This window comes from Procambarus clarkii, chromosome 67 (assembly GCF_040958095.1).
Source record: "Procambarus clarkii isolate CNS0578487 chromosome 67, FALCON_Pclarkii_2.0, whole genome shotgun sequence".
NCBI classification, from domain to species: domain Eukaryota; kingdom Metazoa; phylum Arthropoda; class Malacostraca; order Decapoda; family Cambaridae; genus Procambarus; species Procambarus clarkii.
Genome location: NC_091216.1, coordinates 18,265,191 through 18,286,827, shown reverse-complemented (window position 1 = coordinate 18,286,827; position 21,637 = coordinate 18,265,191). Strand labels below are relative to the sequence as shown.

At 42.1% G+C, this 21,637-nt stretch overlaps 1 protein-coding gene across 8 annotated transcripts in view; it reads left to right on the top strand.

Annotated features, from left to right (window-relative positions):
• LOC123767760 (terribly reduced optic lobes) overlaps window positions 1-21,637 on the top strand; it is a 354,074-nt gene that overhangs the window by 118,076 nt on the left and 214,361 nt on the right. For all 8 annotated transcript variants that reach the window (XM_069310630.1, XM_069310627.1, XM_069310626.1 and 5 more), the window contains 5 exons: window positions 1,274-1,414; window positions 1,562-1,702; window positions 8,666-8,806; window positions 12,979-13,181; window positions 18,585-18,810. In XM_069310630.1, coding sequence (XP_069166731.1) covers window positions 1,274-1,414; window positions 1,562-1,702; window positions 8,666-8,806; window positions 12,979-13,181; window positions 18,585-18,810 — 852 coding nt within the window. The remainder of the gene's footprint in view (window positions 1-1,273; window positions 1,415-1,561; window positions 1,703-8,665; window positions 8,807-12,978; window positions 13,182-18,584; window positions 18,811-21,637) is intronic.

Below are 21,637 nucleotides of genomic sequence, written 5' to 3'. Positions count from 1 at the left end.
TATGCTACTCATTCTGAAGTCAATCTGCAAGACCTCGTAACCCAATTGAGAAAGGAACATAAAGAGGTTGCAGAACTACTTGAGGCCCACCAGAATAGTGTTTCATGACATTCAATGATTAATTTCTGTGGTGGATCCCTCAGCAGATCTCAGAGTTAACTTGCATCACTTACAAAGCTGCTGTCAAAACAACACACATCTGCACATTCCCAAAGTGGGGATTATCAGCCAGGTGGTTAGACCAAATCTCCTTGCAGGTGACCTGAGAAAGGTGGACCTTGGAACAAGAAACGTGAGAAATGGGATGTAAAGCAGAACACGAAGAGTAGAGCTCAATGAGGGATGGATGCAATGACGTGCCATCAAAACTACTGCAAAATGGGTTAATGATTCAGATGATGAGCTAATGATGGTGACCATTAATGAGACATGATGGAGAAGAAACCCCAAACCAGGGCTGATGTAACCGAGAACAGCCTGTGCATTGAAAGAGGATGGGTCTTGACATTGAATCCAAAAACAAAAATTTAAGATAAAACAGAGTATGCACCACTAAACCCCCCAACAATTGCAGTAGGATGCCCATGAGTGAATGGAGAAAGCTCCCTTAGCCAGTTGCAGCCTATTGGGAACACTGCTATCTATATATCAAGGAGCACATTAATAAACTAGGAAAGATGCAAAGACATGGTACTAAATGGTTTCTTGGATCTGAAAATAACAAGAGTATGAAGGGAGGCTGGATGTATTAAGTATGTCAAAATTACAGAATAGAAGGAAAAGGTGCTATGATCACATAACAAATCGTGATGGGAACCATTTTGATAACAGGAGTTTTGTATACCTACAGCTTCAAGAACAAGATGCAATAGATTCAAACCAAGAAAAAAAAAGTCTGAAAAAATAAATGTATATTCTCTATTGTGAATAGAGTTGTAGACCCATGCAATAAATTAAAGGGAAGGGTATTTGATGCTAAAACCATTTGAAGCATTCAAATTTAATAAATGGATGCTGATGTCAGATGATAAAGACTGTAGTGTAGATGGGATGCAATGAACATAGACTTCATCCTGTAACTACATTATGTATTTTACACATATTGTATATATATACACATTTTGTTTAAATAAACATATTTTGTTATTTTTGTGAGTTTAATTATCTACTTTGTTTCATTATTCTAAATACAAAAATTTGTATTAGAAAAAAATTGAGATGTATATTTGTTTGGCCAAGAAAATTGAGAGTAATTATGTTCCATTCTTTTCAGGAATTTGTTATGGGGCCCAAATGTGATCAATGTAAGCCAAACGCCTTTTACCTTCATGAGGCAAATCGAGATGGATGTATTGAGTGTTTCTGCATGGGTATCACTCGCCAGTGTTCTTCATCTAATTGGTACAGGCAGCAGGTATGGAGTTAACTAAGATGCAATGTATTGTCATTTAATAATGTATAAAAAATTATGAAGTCCCTAGTATTATACTATAATATGCTAAAAATAATTTAAAATAATTGGAAAAGCTAAAATAATATTTTCTATGATATTTGTTTGTAGGAATCAGTATCCTTTACCAATGACCGCCAAGGATTTGAACTGGTTGACAAGTTCCAGAATACAATCATCAGCAATGATATATTTGTTGACTCGGTCCGTCAAGAACTGGTGTTCCGGGAATTCTCCGGAGTTTCCCAGAAGGTACAGTATGTTCTCCTTCTTGTTACAAATTAATGAAACTCATTTTGCATTTAACATTCAACATAATAATATGACTAAATTTTCTTGTTTGTATGTATCTGCAACAAAAAAGTACTATTTTTTTAATTCATGCTGTTTGTGCATTATTTTATTCATAAAAGTGCATGCTGGCAAATATCTGAGCACAAGCTTGTAAAGTGACAAAACAACTTTGACAAACAAGAATTGTGTTTACAAATACAGATGGGTTTATCTGAAAAAACTGTATGTATATAGTGTGATAACAGCACAAACAATATGGTGGGGGGAGGAATCTTGGTGAGGGAGGGAGGTAGCATCAGCTGACTGTGTGTGGCAACCTGTTACTGTCTGGACTCAACATACCAGCTTAGTGGTTTGCTATGGTGAACACAAATGTAGGTACTTATATATAACGTGTGTGTATAGTGTAATAAAGGCAAAAGGAGTATGTTGGGAGGAGCCATTTTGGTGAAGGTGGTGGCGTCGTCTGCTGGATGGTGTGTAACTTGTCATGCAGTGTATGGTGGCCACTATGCTGTTTGGACACCATAGTAAACATAAATGTAGATACTTATATATAACCTTTGTATATATTGTAATAACAGCACAAAAAAAATATGTTGAGAGGAGGCATTTTGGTGAGGGAGGTGTTGGTGAGGGAGTGAGTATCTGCTAGCTGCTGTGTCACTTGTCGTGAAGTTTTTGTGGCCACTGTGTTGTTTGGACACCATACCATCTTAGTTGTACAGTTATGGTGAACAAAACGTGTAGATATTCACATGTAACGTGTGCAAATTGTGTAAAAAAAAACAAAACAATAACAGTATGGTGGGAGGATGAATGTTGGCGAGTGAGGTGTTGGAGGGAGGTAGGTGGCGTCTGCTAGCTGCTGTGTTGTGGCCACTCTTGTTGTTTTGACTTGCCATACTAACTTAGTGGTTCCTTATGGTGAACACATATGTAGATAGGTATATACACTGTGTGTATATAGTGTAATAACAGCAAAAACACTGTTGGATTGATCATAGAATATACAGTGCGTGTCTCAAATATGAGCCCCATAATTTTGAGTATAGCAATGTTCCGCACATTGAACTATATAAATCCCACAAATTACACACTTCTGAATAATATTAACAGTAAAAAAAAAAAGAAATGAGAAACGTTAAAATAATTGTGAAAAATTATATTCTTGGCAACTGCCGCCCCAATGGGTAGCGGGGTCTAGTGACCTTGACCGCTCCATCGCTCAGCGCCCATAATTTGCTCAACTTCTCAGCTCCATCATGGCTAAAGTATGTCACATACAATATTTTTTTCTGTGGGAAGCCCCTATGGCTCCCTGGAGTTTATTGGGTTAATGTATGTTATATTAGACTGGGACATTAGTTATGGAGTTCAGACCTACCAGGAACCAGCACCAGAACCTTCTGAGAGGTTTCAGGGAGCAATGGCCCTGGAAAACCGCCTTGTGGTTGGGGGTTTTCCTTATCTGCCATCGACCGGGGTTAGGCACCCAGAAAGGTAAGCATAAAACAAACCCCACATGGTAAGAAACTCAAACAAAAAAATGAACAGAGAGGTAGAAACTCCCAATAATCCCAAGGAAACAAGCAAACATCCTACTTTACTGCCGCGCCGCTCGTCCGCGCAACCCTCCCTCCCAAGGAGCGGGGGGGGCCCCCCAGACCTCACCGCACCAGCTACCTAGCAACAGTTCGTAAGCTAATGTGAACCGGGACAGACACTTCTTTGGCCTCAGATTCCTGTGTGGTGTTTGCCTGTGTGGCATTCTCTACTGTCTTATCGTGGTATGTGGTGGCCAGGAGTACCTCATCAGTGCTGGGGCTGCATGCGCTTAGGGGCTTCCTTTTCTAGGCGCCCTGTGAGTACTGCTCCTGCGTGTGAGGGTTATCTTCCCTGGGGCGTTCGGGAACCACTTCCGTAGGGGTTCTTGCTTCTCGGCATTTGCCTTGCCCTTGGGGCCAGCTGGGGATGGGGGTCCTTGTTTGGCCTTGGGTAGGGAGTGGTGGTGTACTGGTTAGGGCGTCAAGATGTTGCGCGACCTGCCACCTACGCGGCGACCGGTTCCTGTTGCCTCTGGAGACGTTGTACTTTTGCGGGGTTTTTCTTTTTGCTTTTATTGCCTGGTGGGGGTCTGCCTCGTGGGACTATAGTTCCCCACTGATACTGTTTTGGTGGCTCTCTGCTAGTCCCCCGTGCTTGTACACGTCACAGGGGTTTCAGTGTTGTCCTCTTCTTCTTGTTAGTTTGGGTTTTTTAACCAGTTAGCAACTCCTTGCCCTGGCTTCCCGTAGATGTTACCCTACGAACCCTTGAAACCCCTGTCAGGGCTCGGTGGACCCATGAATGCGTCTCCCGAGTTCCAGCCTGCCTTGTGTGGGTTTGAAGGTTGCTGTGTGCCCTTGTCTCAGGGTGACAGTCATCTGTTTTGCCTCCATCATGCTGCCTGTTGGATCAACGACACCTTTGATCCGGAGTCCTGCGAGTCGTGCTCTCTGCTTGTGCTCCAGTTTTAATCTCATGATGTTGCTGTTAGGGTACAGGCAGCATCCGTGTTGCATGTTAGGTTTAGATTACTGCAACGTGCTAGGTTGGTTCCCACCCGGATGCCCCGAGGCTGCTCTGTTTTGGTTTTAGGGACCCGGACCTGGGGCGTTATTTGCTTCGACTTTGGCTCTTTCTGTGCTCCCTGGTCCTTCCCCTGTTGTTCATCCTGCACTGCCCCCCCCCTCCCTGTATCCAGCTCCCAAACGTCTGATGGTTTCGGTTTCAGCACAGGGTTTAGTTGGTAATGAGACTCGGGTGGCTTTGGGGCTGCCCCATTCGGGTCGGAGATGGAGGCATTTGAGCCGGTTCCTCCTGCCGAGGCTTCTGGGTCCAACCAGCAGGCCCCCCTTCTTGTCTGCCTTTTCCCTGGACTTTGCCTTTTCTTCAGGGGTAGAGGGTTTGGAGGACGGCTCTGCCCCGGGTCCCGACGTGGGGATCTTGGGGCTGGGGAGGAGTTGACCTGGGGGCCTTGGGCCCCCTTTGACCCCACTTGGGTGCTTTTGTCTTCCTCGCGGAGCTTATTGTTGCAGGGGGAGGGGTTTTCTTACCCCCTTTTCCCTATATGAGTATGATTTGGGTTTGACTCTTCCCCGGTTTCGGTTCCGGGCTCCTTTGGGTACCTCGGCTCCATCTTTCCAGAGGTTTTCTACTTCCCGTATCTCTGCAAAGGAGGCTTGGGAGGCTCTTGCTGCATACCTCTTGCGAGACCTGGTTTATGCCTCTGTGATGGATCCGTCCTCTTTTAAGTTCAGTTCTTCTTCCCGCTTTTGGGTGCGTTTGGACTCCTTCAGCCTTCTGGAGTCTTCCTGGCTGGCAGACTGCCCATTCTTTTCGTTGGGGGCGTGGCATGGGTTCTGCTGGATCCGCGTGCTTGATTGGCGTGAAACTTCTTCAGTTCTGCAGGTTTACCTGGGGGGCGAGTTTGAGCACCTTAATGCATGCTTGTTTGCCCTCGTGCTTTCTCGAGATGTTGGCCTTTTCCAGCTTCACGTGCAGGTTCCTCTTCTTTCGGCATCGTTGGTTGCATAGGATTTGTGCGCCCGTGGGCATTTGGCTTCAGTCTTACATTGCTTTTCCCTTCTCGAGCTGTCTTCTGCCTGGCTTGAGGAGGATGTGGAAGCGTTGAGTGATGGGCCTTCGTCAGGGGCGCAGAGTTTGGCAACTAGGGCGTTGGCTTCATCTAGTTGTATTCCTATGTCGGACTTGTTGTTTCTCCAGAGTGGTCGTTCTCGGCTGTCTCGGGGTGGTCGTGCCAGGGTTCAGAGTTCTGCTGGTCGAGGTGGGCCATTGGTGCCAGTTTCTGAGCCGATTTTGCCTTCAGTGCCGGCGTCGTCTGGTCAGCGCGGTGATCACTCTGTTCGACGTTTGGTTTCTCGTAAGGGGGTCACTCTGTTTACCCACATGTGATCCCTCGATTTGTGGGCCTTTTCAGACTTGTCATCCGGCCTGTGGTGGCGTTGGGCGGCTTGTCCTCCTTTCGGGGGTTCGGGGCTAACAGGGCAGGCTGCTTCTCCTGCTCTTCATCAAGTCATCTTGGAGTGGGTGCGTTTGGGCATGGTCGAAATGACCCCGTCCCTCAAGTGGGTTTCCCGCCTGTTTCCAGTGCCGAAACAGGACTGTGCAGATCTGAGGTTCATTCTGGACTTGTGACGTCTGAACCCCTGGATTCCTTGCCCCTCCTTTCGGATGACTAATCTGTCTCAGGTCCGGCTTCTGTTGGAGCCGGGTGCATGGATGGTGTCCCTGGACTTCAAGGACGCTTATTGGCACGTTCCTATTCATCTGGGGTTCAGGGACTGGTTAGGTTTCATGGTGGGGCGTCAGGGGCACCTTGCGTTTTCATGCGTCTGACCCGGGTCGATGACAGATAAGGAAAACCCCCAACCACAAGGTGGTTTACCTGAGCCATTGTTCCCTGAAATCTCCCTGAAGGGGCCAGGTTCTGGTGCTAGTCCCTGGTAGGTCTGAACTCTATAGCTAATGTCCCGGTCTCATATAACATACATTAGCCCGATAAGCTCCAGGGAGCCTCCGGGGCTCACCCAGAAAATGGCGTTTCATTACATTCAACGCTGTTTTTTTTAGTTCCCATGATCAGAGACTGCATTTTAACAATATAAGAAGAGAAAATTATTTTTTGCAAAGAATTTATTTTCAGTGCACAGCCGTAATGTCATATTTTAAGGCCGCGCAGCATAATAGTTAAGGGGGCGTCTGGTTGGCATCTGGGTCCAAAAATGCAAAAATGAAAACTCGTTCGATTTCAATCAAACTTTTTTTGACAAGTTCTATATGAAAAGTGTTTCATCTGGTCCAAGTTTCAGCATCGTAGCATAAATAGGAAGGGAGAAAAAAAATATTGAAGTAGTTGTGAAAATTATGCAAAAATGGTCAAAATCGATTATCAATCAAAAGTGTCAACTGAAATCATAACTACGACTCTTTGCTATCACAATAGCATATATTAAACAAATATTATAATTAGTTTAAGTGGAAAAAAATTTTAAGAAAAAAAAAAAAGGATTTTTTTTTTTTTTTTTTTATTTTTTTTTTTTTTTTTTTTTTTTTTTGGCGATTTGCATCAAACTTACACACCTGACTGTACGTAAGCCTATCTGTAAGGACGCCAATTTTGGAGAAAATTGGTTGATGTCAACCTCAGCCACAGATTTTAGAACCTTAGACTTTATTCATTTCTGTTTTTTTTTCAATTGACACAAACGTTTACAAAACTGATTCCTTTTTTATTCAATTTACATGAAACTTACACAGTATATGTGGAGGGCATGTCTCTACATTGGGGGGCTTTCATTTTTCTCTAAGTTCATTTATTGATTTTATAATAGCAATAAACATGCCATATTTGCAAAAAAAATTTGGGGAACTTTGAACATTTGTATTAGGAAAACTAAAGATGTTTTGGAAATTCTAAATCCCCAAATCCTTTATTATATGCTAATGTGTCAGAAAAGTGTCACAGAATAATTATATCTGAAACGTGTGTTCTAAAGTGTGGACTTGAAAATGTGTAAAAAACGTTGAAAAAAAAAAAAAAAAAACTCCCTTTCTATTTACGCTGCAGTACTGAAACTTGGGACAATTTAAGCACTTTTCATATATAACTAGAAAAATAATATTGGTTGACATTGAACAACTTTCACTATAATAACCAGATGCCCCCTTAAACAAGCAATGATAGTGAAGGCCATCTTCATTGACATATTTTATGTACAGGTATAATAGTTTACTAGAATGTCAAAGTAGAATAAAGTATCTGTAGAATAAAGTAGAATAAGGTATCTGTTAGGTTGGAAGTGGCACCCATAAACCATGGTCTCACTTTCTGGAAAAGAGGTGATATGATTAGTACATACAAAACAATAATATGAATTGACATAATAGAGGAATTTTTTGAACCTACAGCTTCTAAAACAAAAGGGTATAAATTCAAGCTAAGGAAAGAAAAGTGCAGAAAAAATTGAAAAGTTCTCCTTTTCAAGCAGGGTTGTATATGGTTAGAACAAGTTGAGGAGGGAGTGGCTGTCAAAACCTTCAATGATTTCAAAGCATCATATGATAAAGATTATTGGGAAAATAGGACAGTTGATTAACCCTTAGACAGCGATTATCGTCAATTGTTGATTCACAGGGTAATGCGGTTGTCATCATATGAAAATTACTGAATTATTGTCTGGGTTTTACATGTAGGATGCAAATATGGATATAGTAGGTCTATGTGGATGCAATGGAGTTTACCATTTTCCATGAAAAAATCCTGCTACCATTTCATGATACAAATGTTGTATTCATTTTGAATGTTACTAGGGATATGCAGTCATCATATGATGATTTAAACAATTATTGTCTGGGTTTTACATTTGTGAAGCAAATATGGATATAAAAGCGCTCTCTGGATGTAAATAAAGAAAAACAGGTGATAAAACATCAAAGAATAATTCAGATAGTGTCAGCAAAATCCAGCACCAGGTGTTGACAAGTGCCAGATGCAGACTTACGAAGTGCCATCACCTAGTGAAACAATAAATATTCCCCTATTTTCATGTTTTTCTTATATTCTGCATGTAAATTAATAATTCTATAATATAAAAAAAAAAATGATTTTTTTTGTGCATAGGCCAGTATGACCATTTCTTCATAGCCGCTGTCTAAAGGTTAAGCATCAATTGAGCGTGGGTATAATTAATAATATAATTATTTAAAATTAGATAATAAAAAATTTTGTTGAGCAGTTTGTTGTATGCTATTGCCAGTAAATTATTTTGTTTAATATAGTGTAACACAATTAACAGTATATTCATTTATAACAATATCCAGCCTATATCATAAATAAAATTTTGTCCCTTTCAACAGGTCTTCTATTGGAAATTGCCACAACGGTTCCTTGGAAACAAAATATCTTCTTACGGTGGTAATTTAACATACAGTTTGCGTCATGTACCAGCACCTGGAGGTCAGCTTTCTACAAATAATGATTTTGCAGTGGAAATCTATGTAAGTCCATGTTTCATTTTTGGTATAAGGAAAAGTACATTTTAGAATTGTTTATTATTTATGAAAACATTGAAAATAGCAGGAATTGGGACATTTTGAAGTTTGAAAAATATTTGTTTAAAAAGGATTATAGCCCTCTGGCTGTGCACCCCATTAGGTGATGCGGTGGATAAATATGGTGAAACTGCTTATCCCATCTGGTGGTGATGTATTAGGGTACCGCATTAGATTTAAAAGTCCTGCATATACATGGGGCTCACATTTGCTTCCTCAGGCCTACAGTAACCACCCCCCAATCTTGAAAAAAAAAATCTTTAGCCCCTCATTTTTCTTCTAGGGCCTTAGTGAAATGATGTAAAAAGATGAGGACTATGTTTGGCATCACCATCCAATGTCTGGACATGCAGGGCAGCCATACTAGGAACCATTGAACTTTTAACAACAGCAAATGAGTGATTACTATGTATGTATTTACAGGCAAAACGTGTGCTCTGTGTAATTATGAGGGGGGGAGGAGAGTTGTTACTGTTTGGAAGGGGAGTCCCCTTCCATTATAACATCAGGCAGTGATGACTTTTCTGGGATACACTCTTTGGCATGTTTTGCCTGCATACCACTAGGACCTGCTTGTGGCTCACTGCTTGCTTCTCTTACTAAGAATCTGTCTAAAAGCACTTGTCTTTCCCTACATTTTAACATTTGTCTGTAGTAAGACATCACATTGTCATTTAAAAGGTCATTCACATTGTCATTTAAAAGGTCAATGCAATGGCCTGCTAAAGCTTTATCTGGGTGAGTTTTTTCAACAAAACTTTGCAGTTCTTCCCATTCTTCACACATTTTCTTAATGAGGAAGGGATATCCTCTACTGCCTCAACTCACAACTATTTTCTTAGGTTGAACCTTACCACTGACTTTCTGCGACCCATGGCGTGATATATAATAATCAGTTTTATGTTCAAAAAGCAAAAAATCACCACAAAAACGGAATTTCTTATAGGCATGATTGTCACTAAGCAGGCAACTCTAGTAAACTGATGCAGGTTGGCCCGTGACCGAGAACCATGCGCTCGGTCGACCCAAACGTGTACCAACAAATATCGTTAGTCGACGACACTATCGTAAGTCGAGTCGCATCTTTCGATCAAATTTACATCGTAACTCAAAATTATCGTAAGTCGAGGCAATTGTAAGTCGAGGTGCCACTGTATATATGTATATATATAAGTATATATATAATATGTAATATATATATATATATATATATATATACACAGTATATATATATATATATATATATATATATATACACAGTATATATATATATATATATATATATATATATATATATATATATATATATATATATATATATATATATATATATATATATATATATATATATATATATATATATATATATATATATATATATATATATATATATATATATATATATATATATATATATATATATATATATATATATATATATATATATATATATATATATATATATATATATATATATATATATATATATATATATATATATATATATATATATATATATATATATATATATATATATATATATATATATATATATATATATATATATATATATATATATATATATATATATATATATATATATATATATATGTCGTACCTAGTAGCCAGAACGCACTTCTCAGCCACCTATGCAAGGCCCGATTTGCCTAATAAGCCAAGTTTTCATGAATTAATTGTTTTTCGACTACCTAACCTACCTAACCTAACCTAACCTAACTTTTTCGGCTACCTAACCTAACCTAACCTATAAAGATAGCTTAGGTTAGGTTAGGTAGGGTTGGTTAGGTTCGGTCATATATCTACGTTAATTTTAACTCCAATAAAAAAAATTGACCTCGTACATAATGAAATGGGTAGCTTTATCATTTCATAAGACAAAAATTAGAGAAAATATATTAATTCAGGAAAACTTGGCTTATTAGGCAAATCGGGCCTTGCATAGTAGGCCGAGAAGTGCGTTCTGGCTACTAGGTACGACATATATATATATATATATATATATATATATATATATATATATATATATATATATATATATATATATATATATATATATATATATATATATATATATATATATATATATATATAAAACATAATAAACAGAACACTTCCCCATATGAGAGAATCGAACCATGGGCCAGCCAGGTGCCTGACCAGAGCATTAACCAATAGGCCACGCCTCAGATCGTTAAAAGGGCAGAAATTTGGATGGCTTTTCCACAAAACCTTTTGTCCATTTTTGACTAGGACCTGCCTTACGCTACAAAAGACCTAGTCAACAATGTCTTCTATAACGGTTATGTTGAAGACGTTATTAAAAGAAAGTGACACGCCATGCAACCCCTGAAGAATCAGTTAATACAAAACTTGTACCTCCTATTAGACTGTTTTACAGGAACTTCTTTTTGATGGCTCATAAAACGGAGGAAAGAGTCCTGAAAGATATTATTGATAGGAACAAACGATTCAAACGGCAGGGGATCGTATTCCAGGGACCATAGGATTAAGGACTTGCCCGAAATGCTACGCGTACTAGTGGCTGTACAAGAATGTAACAACTCTTGTATATATCTCAAAAAAAAAAAAAAAAAAAAAAAAACGTTATTCCCACAGACACAAATCAGAAGATACAATTAACAATTGATACAATTAACAAATTAGATAAGCAGGAGTGTCATTCATTTGCAGTCCTAGTTCATAGTCTATAACAGAGATTTGAGAAAACACAATAGGATCGAGTTTAGTTTATCGTATCCAAGGATCTGGTAAATGCTAGTCCTTAAAGGTTAGAGTTCACTGTACTATTAATCTTCATTCCACTATACACATGTATATTTAAGTATTTATTTATTTATTTATTTATTTATTTATTTATTTATATATATATATATATATATATACATGAAGGTACATTGGGTTTTAAGAGTACATAGCATTGATGTCTTCACATTCTTGTAAAGCCACTAATACGCATAGCATTTTTGGCAGGTCCTTAATCTAACAGATAATTTTAAGTAGGTTATTTGAAGCAAGATTTGAAAACGATCCCTTGCTTATTCATATTATTACACCTTACCTTTCGTACCTTTTGCTTTGCTCATATCTTCCGCTAAGAATTCCATCTCCTCACCTCTTTCTTGTCTATTTATTGCCCTTGCTTCCTTCTCATCACAATCAACTTGATAATGGTCCAGGACGGACCAAAACATCATTCTCTTCAATTCTAGTGTGTGGTTTGGTCAACAAAATTTGAAGAATATTAACAGGTATATTGTAAGAAAATTTGAAGAAAAGTAATAGGTACATTATAGTAAAATTTGATGGTGATCAACAGATACATTGTAGCATTATTTGAGGATTATTTTGAGGTTCATTGTAGTAAAATTTGCATGAAAATTTCAACATAACAACCATGATATGAGATGATAGCAGTTATTACAATATATATATATATATATATATATATATATATATATATATATATATATATATATATATATATATATATATATATGTCGTACCTAATAGCCAGAATGCACTTCTCAGCCTACTATGCAAGGCCCGACTTGCCTAATAAGCCAAGTTTTGCTGAATTAATATATTTTCTCTAATTTTTTTCTTATGAAATGATAAAGCTACCCATTTCATTATGTATGAGGTCAATTTTTTTATTGGAGTTAAAATTAACGTAAATATATGACCGAACCTAACCAACCCTACCTAACCTAACCTATCTCTATAGGTTAGGTTAGGTTAGGTAGCCGAAAAAGCTAGGTTAGGTTAGGTTAGGTTAGGTAGGTTAGGTAGTCGAAAAACAATTAGTTCATGAAAACTTGGCTTATTAGGCAAATCGGGCCTTGCATAGTAGGCCGAGAAGTGCGTTCTGGCTACTAGGTACGACATATATATATATATATATATATATATATATATATATATATATATATATATATATATATATATATATATATATATATATATATATACAGTACTAATACATACTAATACATACTAATACATACATACATACATACATACATACACATACATACATACTTTTGACTCTATGAATTTATGATGTGTTAATCTTTCAGGGTAATGACATCACTCTAAAACACTTTAGCAGAAACCAGTTAAGTGCAACTCAGCAAGAAACAGTCAGTGTGCCGCTCTATGAGCAATACTGGGAGCGACAAGATGGCCAGGAGGTCAACCGTGAGCATTTCTTGATGGCTTTGGCTGATCTTGAGAATATTCTTATCAAAGCAACATATACTACCAATTCTCGAGAAGTGGGGTAAGTTGACGGTACAGTATACCTAGCAGGAAATATTTGCTAAATGGCCATCAGAGATTTACATACAGTATCTCCCTTTAATGTTCCTGTTTTAAAAGAGTCAAGAGGGTTAACAGTAATGTCAGTTTTAAAATATTAAATCACTACATATGTAAATTCAACTGTTGGTTGTGAAGACATCTTTATAGGCTAAAAAATCCAGACTTTGTTTTTGACCTCCACCAGATGACAGCCCAGATCACAATGATTTTCTGGAGGGAGCCCCTTCGGCTCCCCAGAGCTATCCGGGACTCATATGAATGTATTAGACCCAGGCATAAGTCAAAGCGAATAGAGATCTTAGGCCTTACCGGGAACCACAACCCAGAACCTGGTCCCCCTCAAAGAGATGCATGAGGAGCAATGGCCTATAGAAACCCTAGTGTGGTTGGAAGGATGTCTGCCTACTTTGGAAGTAGTGGTTTGAAAGTATGTCTATGTCTGCCATCGATCGGGTCAGGCACACAGAAAGGTAGGCGCCCCAAAGCAATACCTATCTGGTTAAAATATTGTTACTGAAGGCCGAACTAATTTTACAGAACCCCCAAACAAAAAATGAGCAAACGAGCATGACGTCACAACTGTCACAATGCCGCTGTCTGTGCAGCTCCCCCCCCTCCCCTGGAAGGGAAAGGGAGAGCCCTAAACCCCCATGCCAGCTATCCATACCTTCAGTTCAGTGGCTGATGTGAGACCTGGCAGTTATGTGACTATCTCCAGACTTGTTCTATTGCTGTGCCTTGTAGTGTGGTCTTGTCCTTGGTGGTGTGCAAGCCAGAAGTAATTTTACCTGTACTCGGGCTGCATGTGCCTAGGGTTACCTTCCCCCGGTGCTCTGTAAGTACTGCCCTTGTGGCTTGGGGTTATCTTCCACAAGTCGCTTGAGATCTACCTCCACTGTGGTCTTTTGCTGCTTGGGGATTGCCCACCCATGGAGTCAGCTGGGGTGTTTCATGCTCCCCTGTTTTCCTCTGGGTAAGAGGTAGCTTCGTCACTGGTAGGGGCACAAGGTACTGTTCTGCTAGTTTTCACCATATAACATTGGCCGGCTCTGTTCCGCTTGGATCCTTGTGCTCTTGCAGGGTTTTTCTTTTCTTTTCATTTCCCTGCCTGGTGGGAGTCTACCCCTTGGTGTCTGGTGTTGGTACTTCTTATATTGGTGGTCCTCCACTAGGTCCCCATGAGTGTACATGTCCCAGAGCTTAAGCTTTTAGCAGTTGGTTTGGAGGACAGCTCGGCCCCTGGGCCTGGAGTGGAGGTTCCGGGATCCTGGTGTGGAGATACCCGGGGTGTGGAGATACCCGGGGTGTGGGAGGAGCTGACTTGGGAGGCTTGGGCCTCGTTTGAATGGTGACAGCTTGTGAAACAGCTATGGTTTGACTCTGTTTTGGTTCCCTCTAAGCAGGGCTTATTGTTACAGGAGGTGGGGCTTTCTTATCCTGCCTCCCTGTATGAGTTTGATATGGCATCAGGTGCTCCCTGGATTTGGTTCTGGGTTCCCTTGGGCTCTTCGGTCCTGTCCTTCCAGAGGTTTTCGGCCTCCCACATCCCACCACATGAGGTGTGGGAGACCCTTGCAGTTTACTTCCTGCGTGACCTGGATTACACCTCGATAATGTATAACACACTAAGTGTTAACCAGATTGGGTTTGTTTTGTGGCGCCTGCCTTTCTGGGTGCCTGACCCGGTCGATGGCAGACATAGAATGCTTCCAACCACACAAGGGTTTCTATAGGCCATTGCTCCTTGTGCCTCTCAGAGGGGGCCAGGTTCTGGTTCATGGTCCCCAGTAGGCCTAAAAACTCCATTCGGTTTGATGCCAGGGTTTAATACGTTCATATCAGCCCAGATAGCCCCGAGGAGCCTCTTGGTCTCGCCCAGAAAATGGTGTTTCATTACAGTCAATGCTGGTTTTTTCATTGTGATCAGGGCTTTTCAAGGTTTTTCTTTCATATTTAGTTTTTGTGAATAAAAATGTTTGCCAGCAAGAGTAATCTGGTTAGACCAAGTAGGAGAAAGACGTATCATAGAATAGAGGGGAAATGCCTCTGTTTATTGATCAAAAGAGGAGATCATAGCTGGGTAGTTACATGGTGGTAGACATGTTTGATGTTGGCCATTTACCCTCTTCTGACATAAAAAAAAATATTTTGGAAGTCAGTTCTAATGGCAAAGATTGAGAGAATTTCTCAGGGCTCATAAATGAATGAGATTACTTGAGCAGTTTCAAATACTGTATTGTTAGCTACAAGCTTGTTGATCATATTTTAGGTTAGTTAAATACTGTACTGTATATATAGTTTTGCTTTTCTGTGGGGAGCCCCTTTGGCTCCCTGGAGCTATTGGGCTAAAATGCAAATCATTAGACTGGGGCATTAGTGTATGGAGTTTAGTCTACCAGGGACCACGGGTCGGAACCTGGCCCACTCAGAGAGGTGCAGGGAACAATGGCCATGGAAAATTCCCCTGTGGTTGAGGGTTTTCCTTATCTGCCATCGACCGGGGTTAGGCACCAGAAAGGTAACCATAACAAAACAGACCCCACATGGAAAGAAAATTGCCACTGAAAACCGAACAGAAAGGCAGAACTCCCTGCAATCCCAAGCAAATAAGCAAACGTCACGCGGCGTCCCATGTCCGCGCAGCCCCCCACCCTTCCCAGGAGGGGGTAAGGGAAGTCATGAACCTCCCGCACCGGATGCAAGGCTCCGGCGTAGGAGATCCCCTTCTGCCTCTCTAGCGATCGCTGGGTTCATCCTCCTGGGGCCTTGTGTCAGTTGCTGCGTCGCCGGCTTCCTCTTAAGTTTTTTTTGGGTTTAGTGCCTTGGTGTCTCCCCAAGCCCTGACTCGATGTGTTCACAAATGTGTCGTCTCTTAGCTGGGGCTTTGTGACCACAGTGTTCACCAGGCCGGCCAGAGGTGGTGGGGTCCGTTCTTCCGTCAGGCTCACAGCACCGTGCAGGAGTTCGCAGGGTTTTGGCTGTCTCTTTGGAGGATTTGGGTTGCTCGGAGTTCAACCATCTGGCTCAATTCAGAGTGTTCTCCAGTGGTTCACTGCCTGAACCACGGAGGTTCTCTTTGGTCCTTGCCTCTTTGGAGCTGGTCTTTTTGAGTGGCTCGTCTACTGGCTTCGCTGGGTTTGACTCTTAGTGCAGTTCATATCCGGGGAATGTCCAACGTCCTGATGGACGGCCTGTTTCAGTTCATTTCCCTGTTCACGAAATGGATGGTCAGTGCCGACTCCTTCAATTGGCTCTGCCGGACATATGAACTCCCAGAAGTAGACCTCTTCGTGTCAGCGTGGTCTCAGCATCTCCCAATATATGTGGTGCCTTCTCGACTGCGAGGCTTTTGTGGTGTATGCCTTTCGGCAGGACTGGTTGAGGTGAGGCTACCTGTACCTCTTCCCCCTGATCCAGCTGTTGCTTCAGGTTCTAGTTCAGTTGGAGTCTTACCACAGGAGTGTAGTTCTTGTGGCCCCTTGGTGGCTGGTCTGGCCTTGGTTTCAGGCACTGCTTGCTCGGTGTCCGAACCCGGGGGGGGTTTTCTGTGGCTTGCTTCTTCCAGCAGGTGGAGCAGTCTGGTACACAGCTGGTTCAGTCTTCTCCTCCGCTCTTCACATCTGGTCTTTTTGATGTGGGTGTATCACCACTTGTATAGAGATCTTAGTTGGTGTCCCACCTGAGAGCTTCATCTTGGTGACAGTATGAATTTTCCTGGCAGTCTTTCCTCCATTTTCACTCTCTTCGTACGTTGTCTTCTATTTCTGATCAGGTTATCTTGTCCTTTCTGTCTTGGCTGTTTCAGGACCGTCATTTAATGTCTGATACTGTTGCTTTGCATCGTGCGGTGTTGGCAGAGCCACTCCAGCTTGCGTTCGGAATGAATGTTACTTCTGCCCCATTCTAAAGGCTTTCTCATACTTTGTTTCACCTCCGGCCTGCTCATGCGCCGCCTGAGCCATCCTGGTCCTTGAACATGGTGCTCTATCTTTCTTCTCCTTGGTTTGTGGTGGCCCCTTCAGTTCAAGATTGTTTTTCCAAGGCTCTGTTTCTATTGGCATTGGCCTCTGGGGGTCAGGTCGGTGAACTTCAAGGTCTCCTCTGGTGCAGGGTTTTATGCTCCTACAGTCCTGGTAGTTGCTTTTTACAGTTGCAGTCTTCTCCTTTTTTGTGGTGAAGAATGAAATGGCTGCTTTCTGGAGGGGGTTCTTAGGTTATTGATGCTTGATTGGTCAGGCTGGGGGTGTATCATGTGTTGTGTTCGGTTGCAGCTCTTCGGCATTACCTGTGCGCTTCGGCTTCTGTGGCCGGGGATGTTCTTTGGGTTTATCTGGTTTCCCTCATTCCCTGTTCCTTGGCTTGGGGTCTCCCTCGTTGTCTGCAGGATTATTAAGTCTATCCAGCCTGCAGTCTATCCTCTTGCCCATGATTTTAGGAAGTTTGCTGCATTGGCTGCCATGTTTGGCAAGATGTCTTTGGCTGATATTTGGGTGTGGGGATTTTGGAGGACGAACAGGGTTCTGGCTGCCCAATATATTATTAATGTTCCTGGGCCTGGGCATTCTTGTGTTGGTTTGGGTCGCAGGTTGCCGCCCCCTTGTCTCGACTTCGCATTGAGGAGTGTGTGGCGGCCGCCTCCCGAGAAAGTCCCTCTTTTCCTTATCATATCGGAGTTATGTAGCTCCAGGAAGTTGAAGGGGCTCCCCCACATAAAACCAGCATTGAATGTAACAAAACGTCATTTTCTGGGAGAGGGAGCCTCGAATGCTCCCTGGCAACCCTCCCACCTCTGGTCGGCAGGATTCTTACCCTTTGAACTGGAGTGGCTGGGTCACAGGCATGAAAGGTCCGGGGCTCCACATGAGCAATTGAGTGTGATGTTTGCTTGTTTCATTGGAATTGAAGGGAGTTTTGCCTCTCTGTTCGGTTTTCAGTTGCAATTTCCTTACAATGTGGATTCTGTTTTGTTATGCCTATCTTTCTGGATGCCTAACCCCAGTCGATGGCAGACAAGAAAACCCCCTAACCATAGGAAGGGATTTCCAGGGCCATTGCTCCCTATGCCTCTGAGGGGGGCCAGGTTCTGGCTCATGGTCCCCGGTAGGCTGAACTCCATAGACCAAACCCTGGTCTAATGTTTCGCATATTAGCCTGATAGCTCCAGGGAGCCTCCGGGTCTCACCCAGAAAATGGCATTTCATTACATTCATCGTTGTTTGTTTAGCTCCTGTAATTTTTTTAATACAGAATTTTATTTTATTTTGTTATGGCTGGGTGTAAAATAGTTTAAAAATTAAGCCTTAATAAAAAATCAAATAAAGTAATGAGCTTTTTATCATTGTTCATACAATTTTTTTTTCAGACTTAAAGAGGTTATTCTGGATTATGCTGAACCTCGAAACACTGGTCAGAGGCGAGCCTTTGCTGTTGAAATGTGTGAATGTCCCGTAGGCTATCAAGGTCTTTCATGTGAAGATTGTGCTGTTGGTTACACGCGGAGTTTATCTGGCGTTCACCTTGGTACATGCACACCTTGTGAATGCAATGGTAATTCAGAAGAGTGTGATCCAGATTCTGGAAGATGTTTTGTAAGTTGTAATTTTTTAGTAATTTATTTGCTTATAGGTTAAATGAAGGCATAAAGCGCTGGCAATGATGCAAAAATATAAATAACGATTTGGGAAGAGACCTACAGTAATTCCAAATAATATTTCACCGGTAAGAGTAAAACACCATCCTGAAATAAGTCTAAATCCAACTTTATTAAGGTGTATGGTATTTGAAGTTTTAATATGATCTAACAGTTATTCAATTTTCTTAAGAATTCCTGAGCAGCATGCTGTGCATATAATTTCTGGAAGTGTTTATTTTCATGAATTGTGTAGAGGTTGTGTTGGGGCTGGATGTAGATAATTATAGTTAATTTACAGTAATTAACCCTTTTCTGTGGGGGGGGAGCCCCTTCGGCTCCCTGGAGCTATCGGGGTAATGTGTAATATATTAGACTGGGGCATTAGTCTATAGAGTTTGACCTACCGGGCACCACGAGCCAGAACCTAGCCCCTTCAGAGAAGTTTCAGGTAGCAATGGCCCTGGAAACCCCCCCCCCCCTGTGGTTGTGGATTTTCCTTATCTACCATTGACCGGGGTTAGGCACCCAGAAAGATAGGCATAACAAAACAAACCCCACATGGTAAGAAAATTAGAACTAAAAACCAAAAAAAGAGAAGCAGAACTCCCTCCAATTTAAAGTAAACAAGCAAACGTCACACTGCACTGCCTCATCGCTCGTCCCCGCAGCCCTTTCCACCCCGAGTTGATTACCCAGCACTCCAGTTCATTCGCTAATGTGGTCCGGGGTGGACATCTTTTCTGGCCTCGATTTCCAAGGTGGTGTTTTGCCTTTGTGACGACCTCTGAAGTGTTGCTGTGTGTGTTGGCCAGGTGTTCCTCATCAGTGGCGGGGCTGCATGAGCTTAGCAGCATCCTTCCCTAGGTGCCCTGTAGGTACTGCCCTTGCGTGTTAGGGTTCCTTTCCATGGTGTGTTCAGGAAACCATTTTCGTAGGGGATTTTGCTCCTTGGCATTTACTCCACCCGTGGGGCTAGCTGGGATTTTGTGACCCTTGTTTGGGCTTAGGTAGGGAGTGGTATCCTGCTTGTTGGAGCATCAAGGTGTTGTGCAGCCTGCCTACCTATGCGGCTGCTAGTTCCTGTTTCCTCTGGGGACATTATACTTTTTTTTTCCTTCTTCCTGATGGGGTTTGCCTGGTGTTGCTATCGTCCACTTGTATTATTTTGGTGGCCCTCTGCTAGGCCCTCATGATTGTACACGTTGCAGGAATTTCAATGTTTTGATCTCCCTCCCTTGTTAGCTTTGGGTCTTTAACCAGTTAGCAACACCTTTCCCAGGTTTCCCATAAATCACCTGCCCCGCTTTAGTTACAGTGACCGGGACTTGGGGCCGTTAGTCGCTTCGACTTTGGTTCAGTCTGTACCCCTGGTCCTTTCCCTGTTGTTCACCCTGCTTCCGGTTCCCAAACATCTGAGGATTTCGGGTTTAGTTGGTAATGAGGCTCGGGCTGCTTTGGGGACTGCCCCATTCAGGATGGGGACAGGCATTCGAGCCGGTTTCTCCTACCAAGGTTTCTGGGTCCTCCAGCAGGTCTCCTTTTCATCCTTTTCCCAGGACTCTGTCTTTTCTTCAGGGGTAGAGGATATGGAGGACAGCTCTGCCCTGGGTCCCAACTTGGCAGGATCCCGGGGCTGGAGAGGAATTGACCTGAGGGCCTTAGTTCCCTTTGACCCTGCATGGGTGTTGGTGCCCTCTTTGGGGTCTTGTTGTTTCAGGGGAGGGGGTTTTCTTACCCCACTTCCCTGTATGAGTATGATTTGGGGTCGGCTCCTTCATTCCGGATGTTTTCTGCCACTTCCTTAGGGAGGTTCAGGAGGCTCTTGCTACATTCCTGCAGTGAGACCCAGATTCCACCTCCGTCATGAATCCATTCTCATTTGAGTTCAGTTCTTCTTTCCCATATTGGGTGTGTTTGGAGGTTCCGGCGTCTTCCTGGCTGGCAGACTACCCATTGTTTTTGTTGAGGGCGTAACATGGCTTCTGTTGTACTAGCACGCTTGAGTGGCGAGAAATTTCTACCATTCTGCAGGCTTACCTCTGAGGGTAAGTTTGAGCACCTTAACACTTTCGCGTTTTGAGCAAGACAGCGCCATGCCACCCCAAGATGCGCCTGGCATTCCACGGGAGCACGCGGTAATACTGAAAAGTGTATACGCTTTTCAACTTTGTCATCTGAATTCTCGTCCTAGGTTTTTCAATTTAGTATCAGTGTGTTCGCAATAGAATTCTCTACAGGACTAACGGCATATAAAGTCCAAAAGCCCGGCGTACCATCCACAACAAACAGAGAAAGTGAAAGCGTGTTACCTGGGAGCGCGCAAGAGCAATAAAATGTGTTCACTCTTCACTTTGGTCACCTCACTTCTCGTCCTAGGTCTTTCATTTTGGCATCAATGTGTTTGCAATAGAATTCCCTACATGTGTATATGCATATAATGTAAAAAAAAATGTGGCGTGCTCAACCTGCCGACAAGATGAAAGCAGGCCGTGGTTACCCACAAGAGAGCGCTGCGCCACCCCAAGGTGTGCCTGGCATTCCATTAGAGAGCACGGTAATACTGAAAAATGTATACTCTTTTCAACTTTATCTCGGTTCTCATCCTAGGTTTTTCAATTTGATATCAATGTGTTTGCAATAGAATTCTCTATAGGATTAAATGCAAATGAAGTCCAAAAACCCGGCATACCACTCGCACAAAACAGAGTTCCTACCCTTTTGGCATCATTGGTTGTTGAGGATTTGTGCCCGTGGCATTTGGCTTTGGTCTTGTGCTTCTTTCC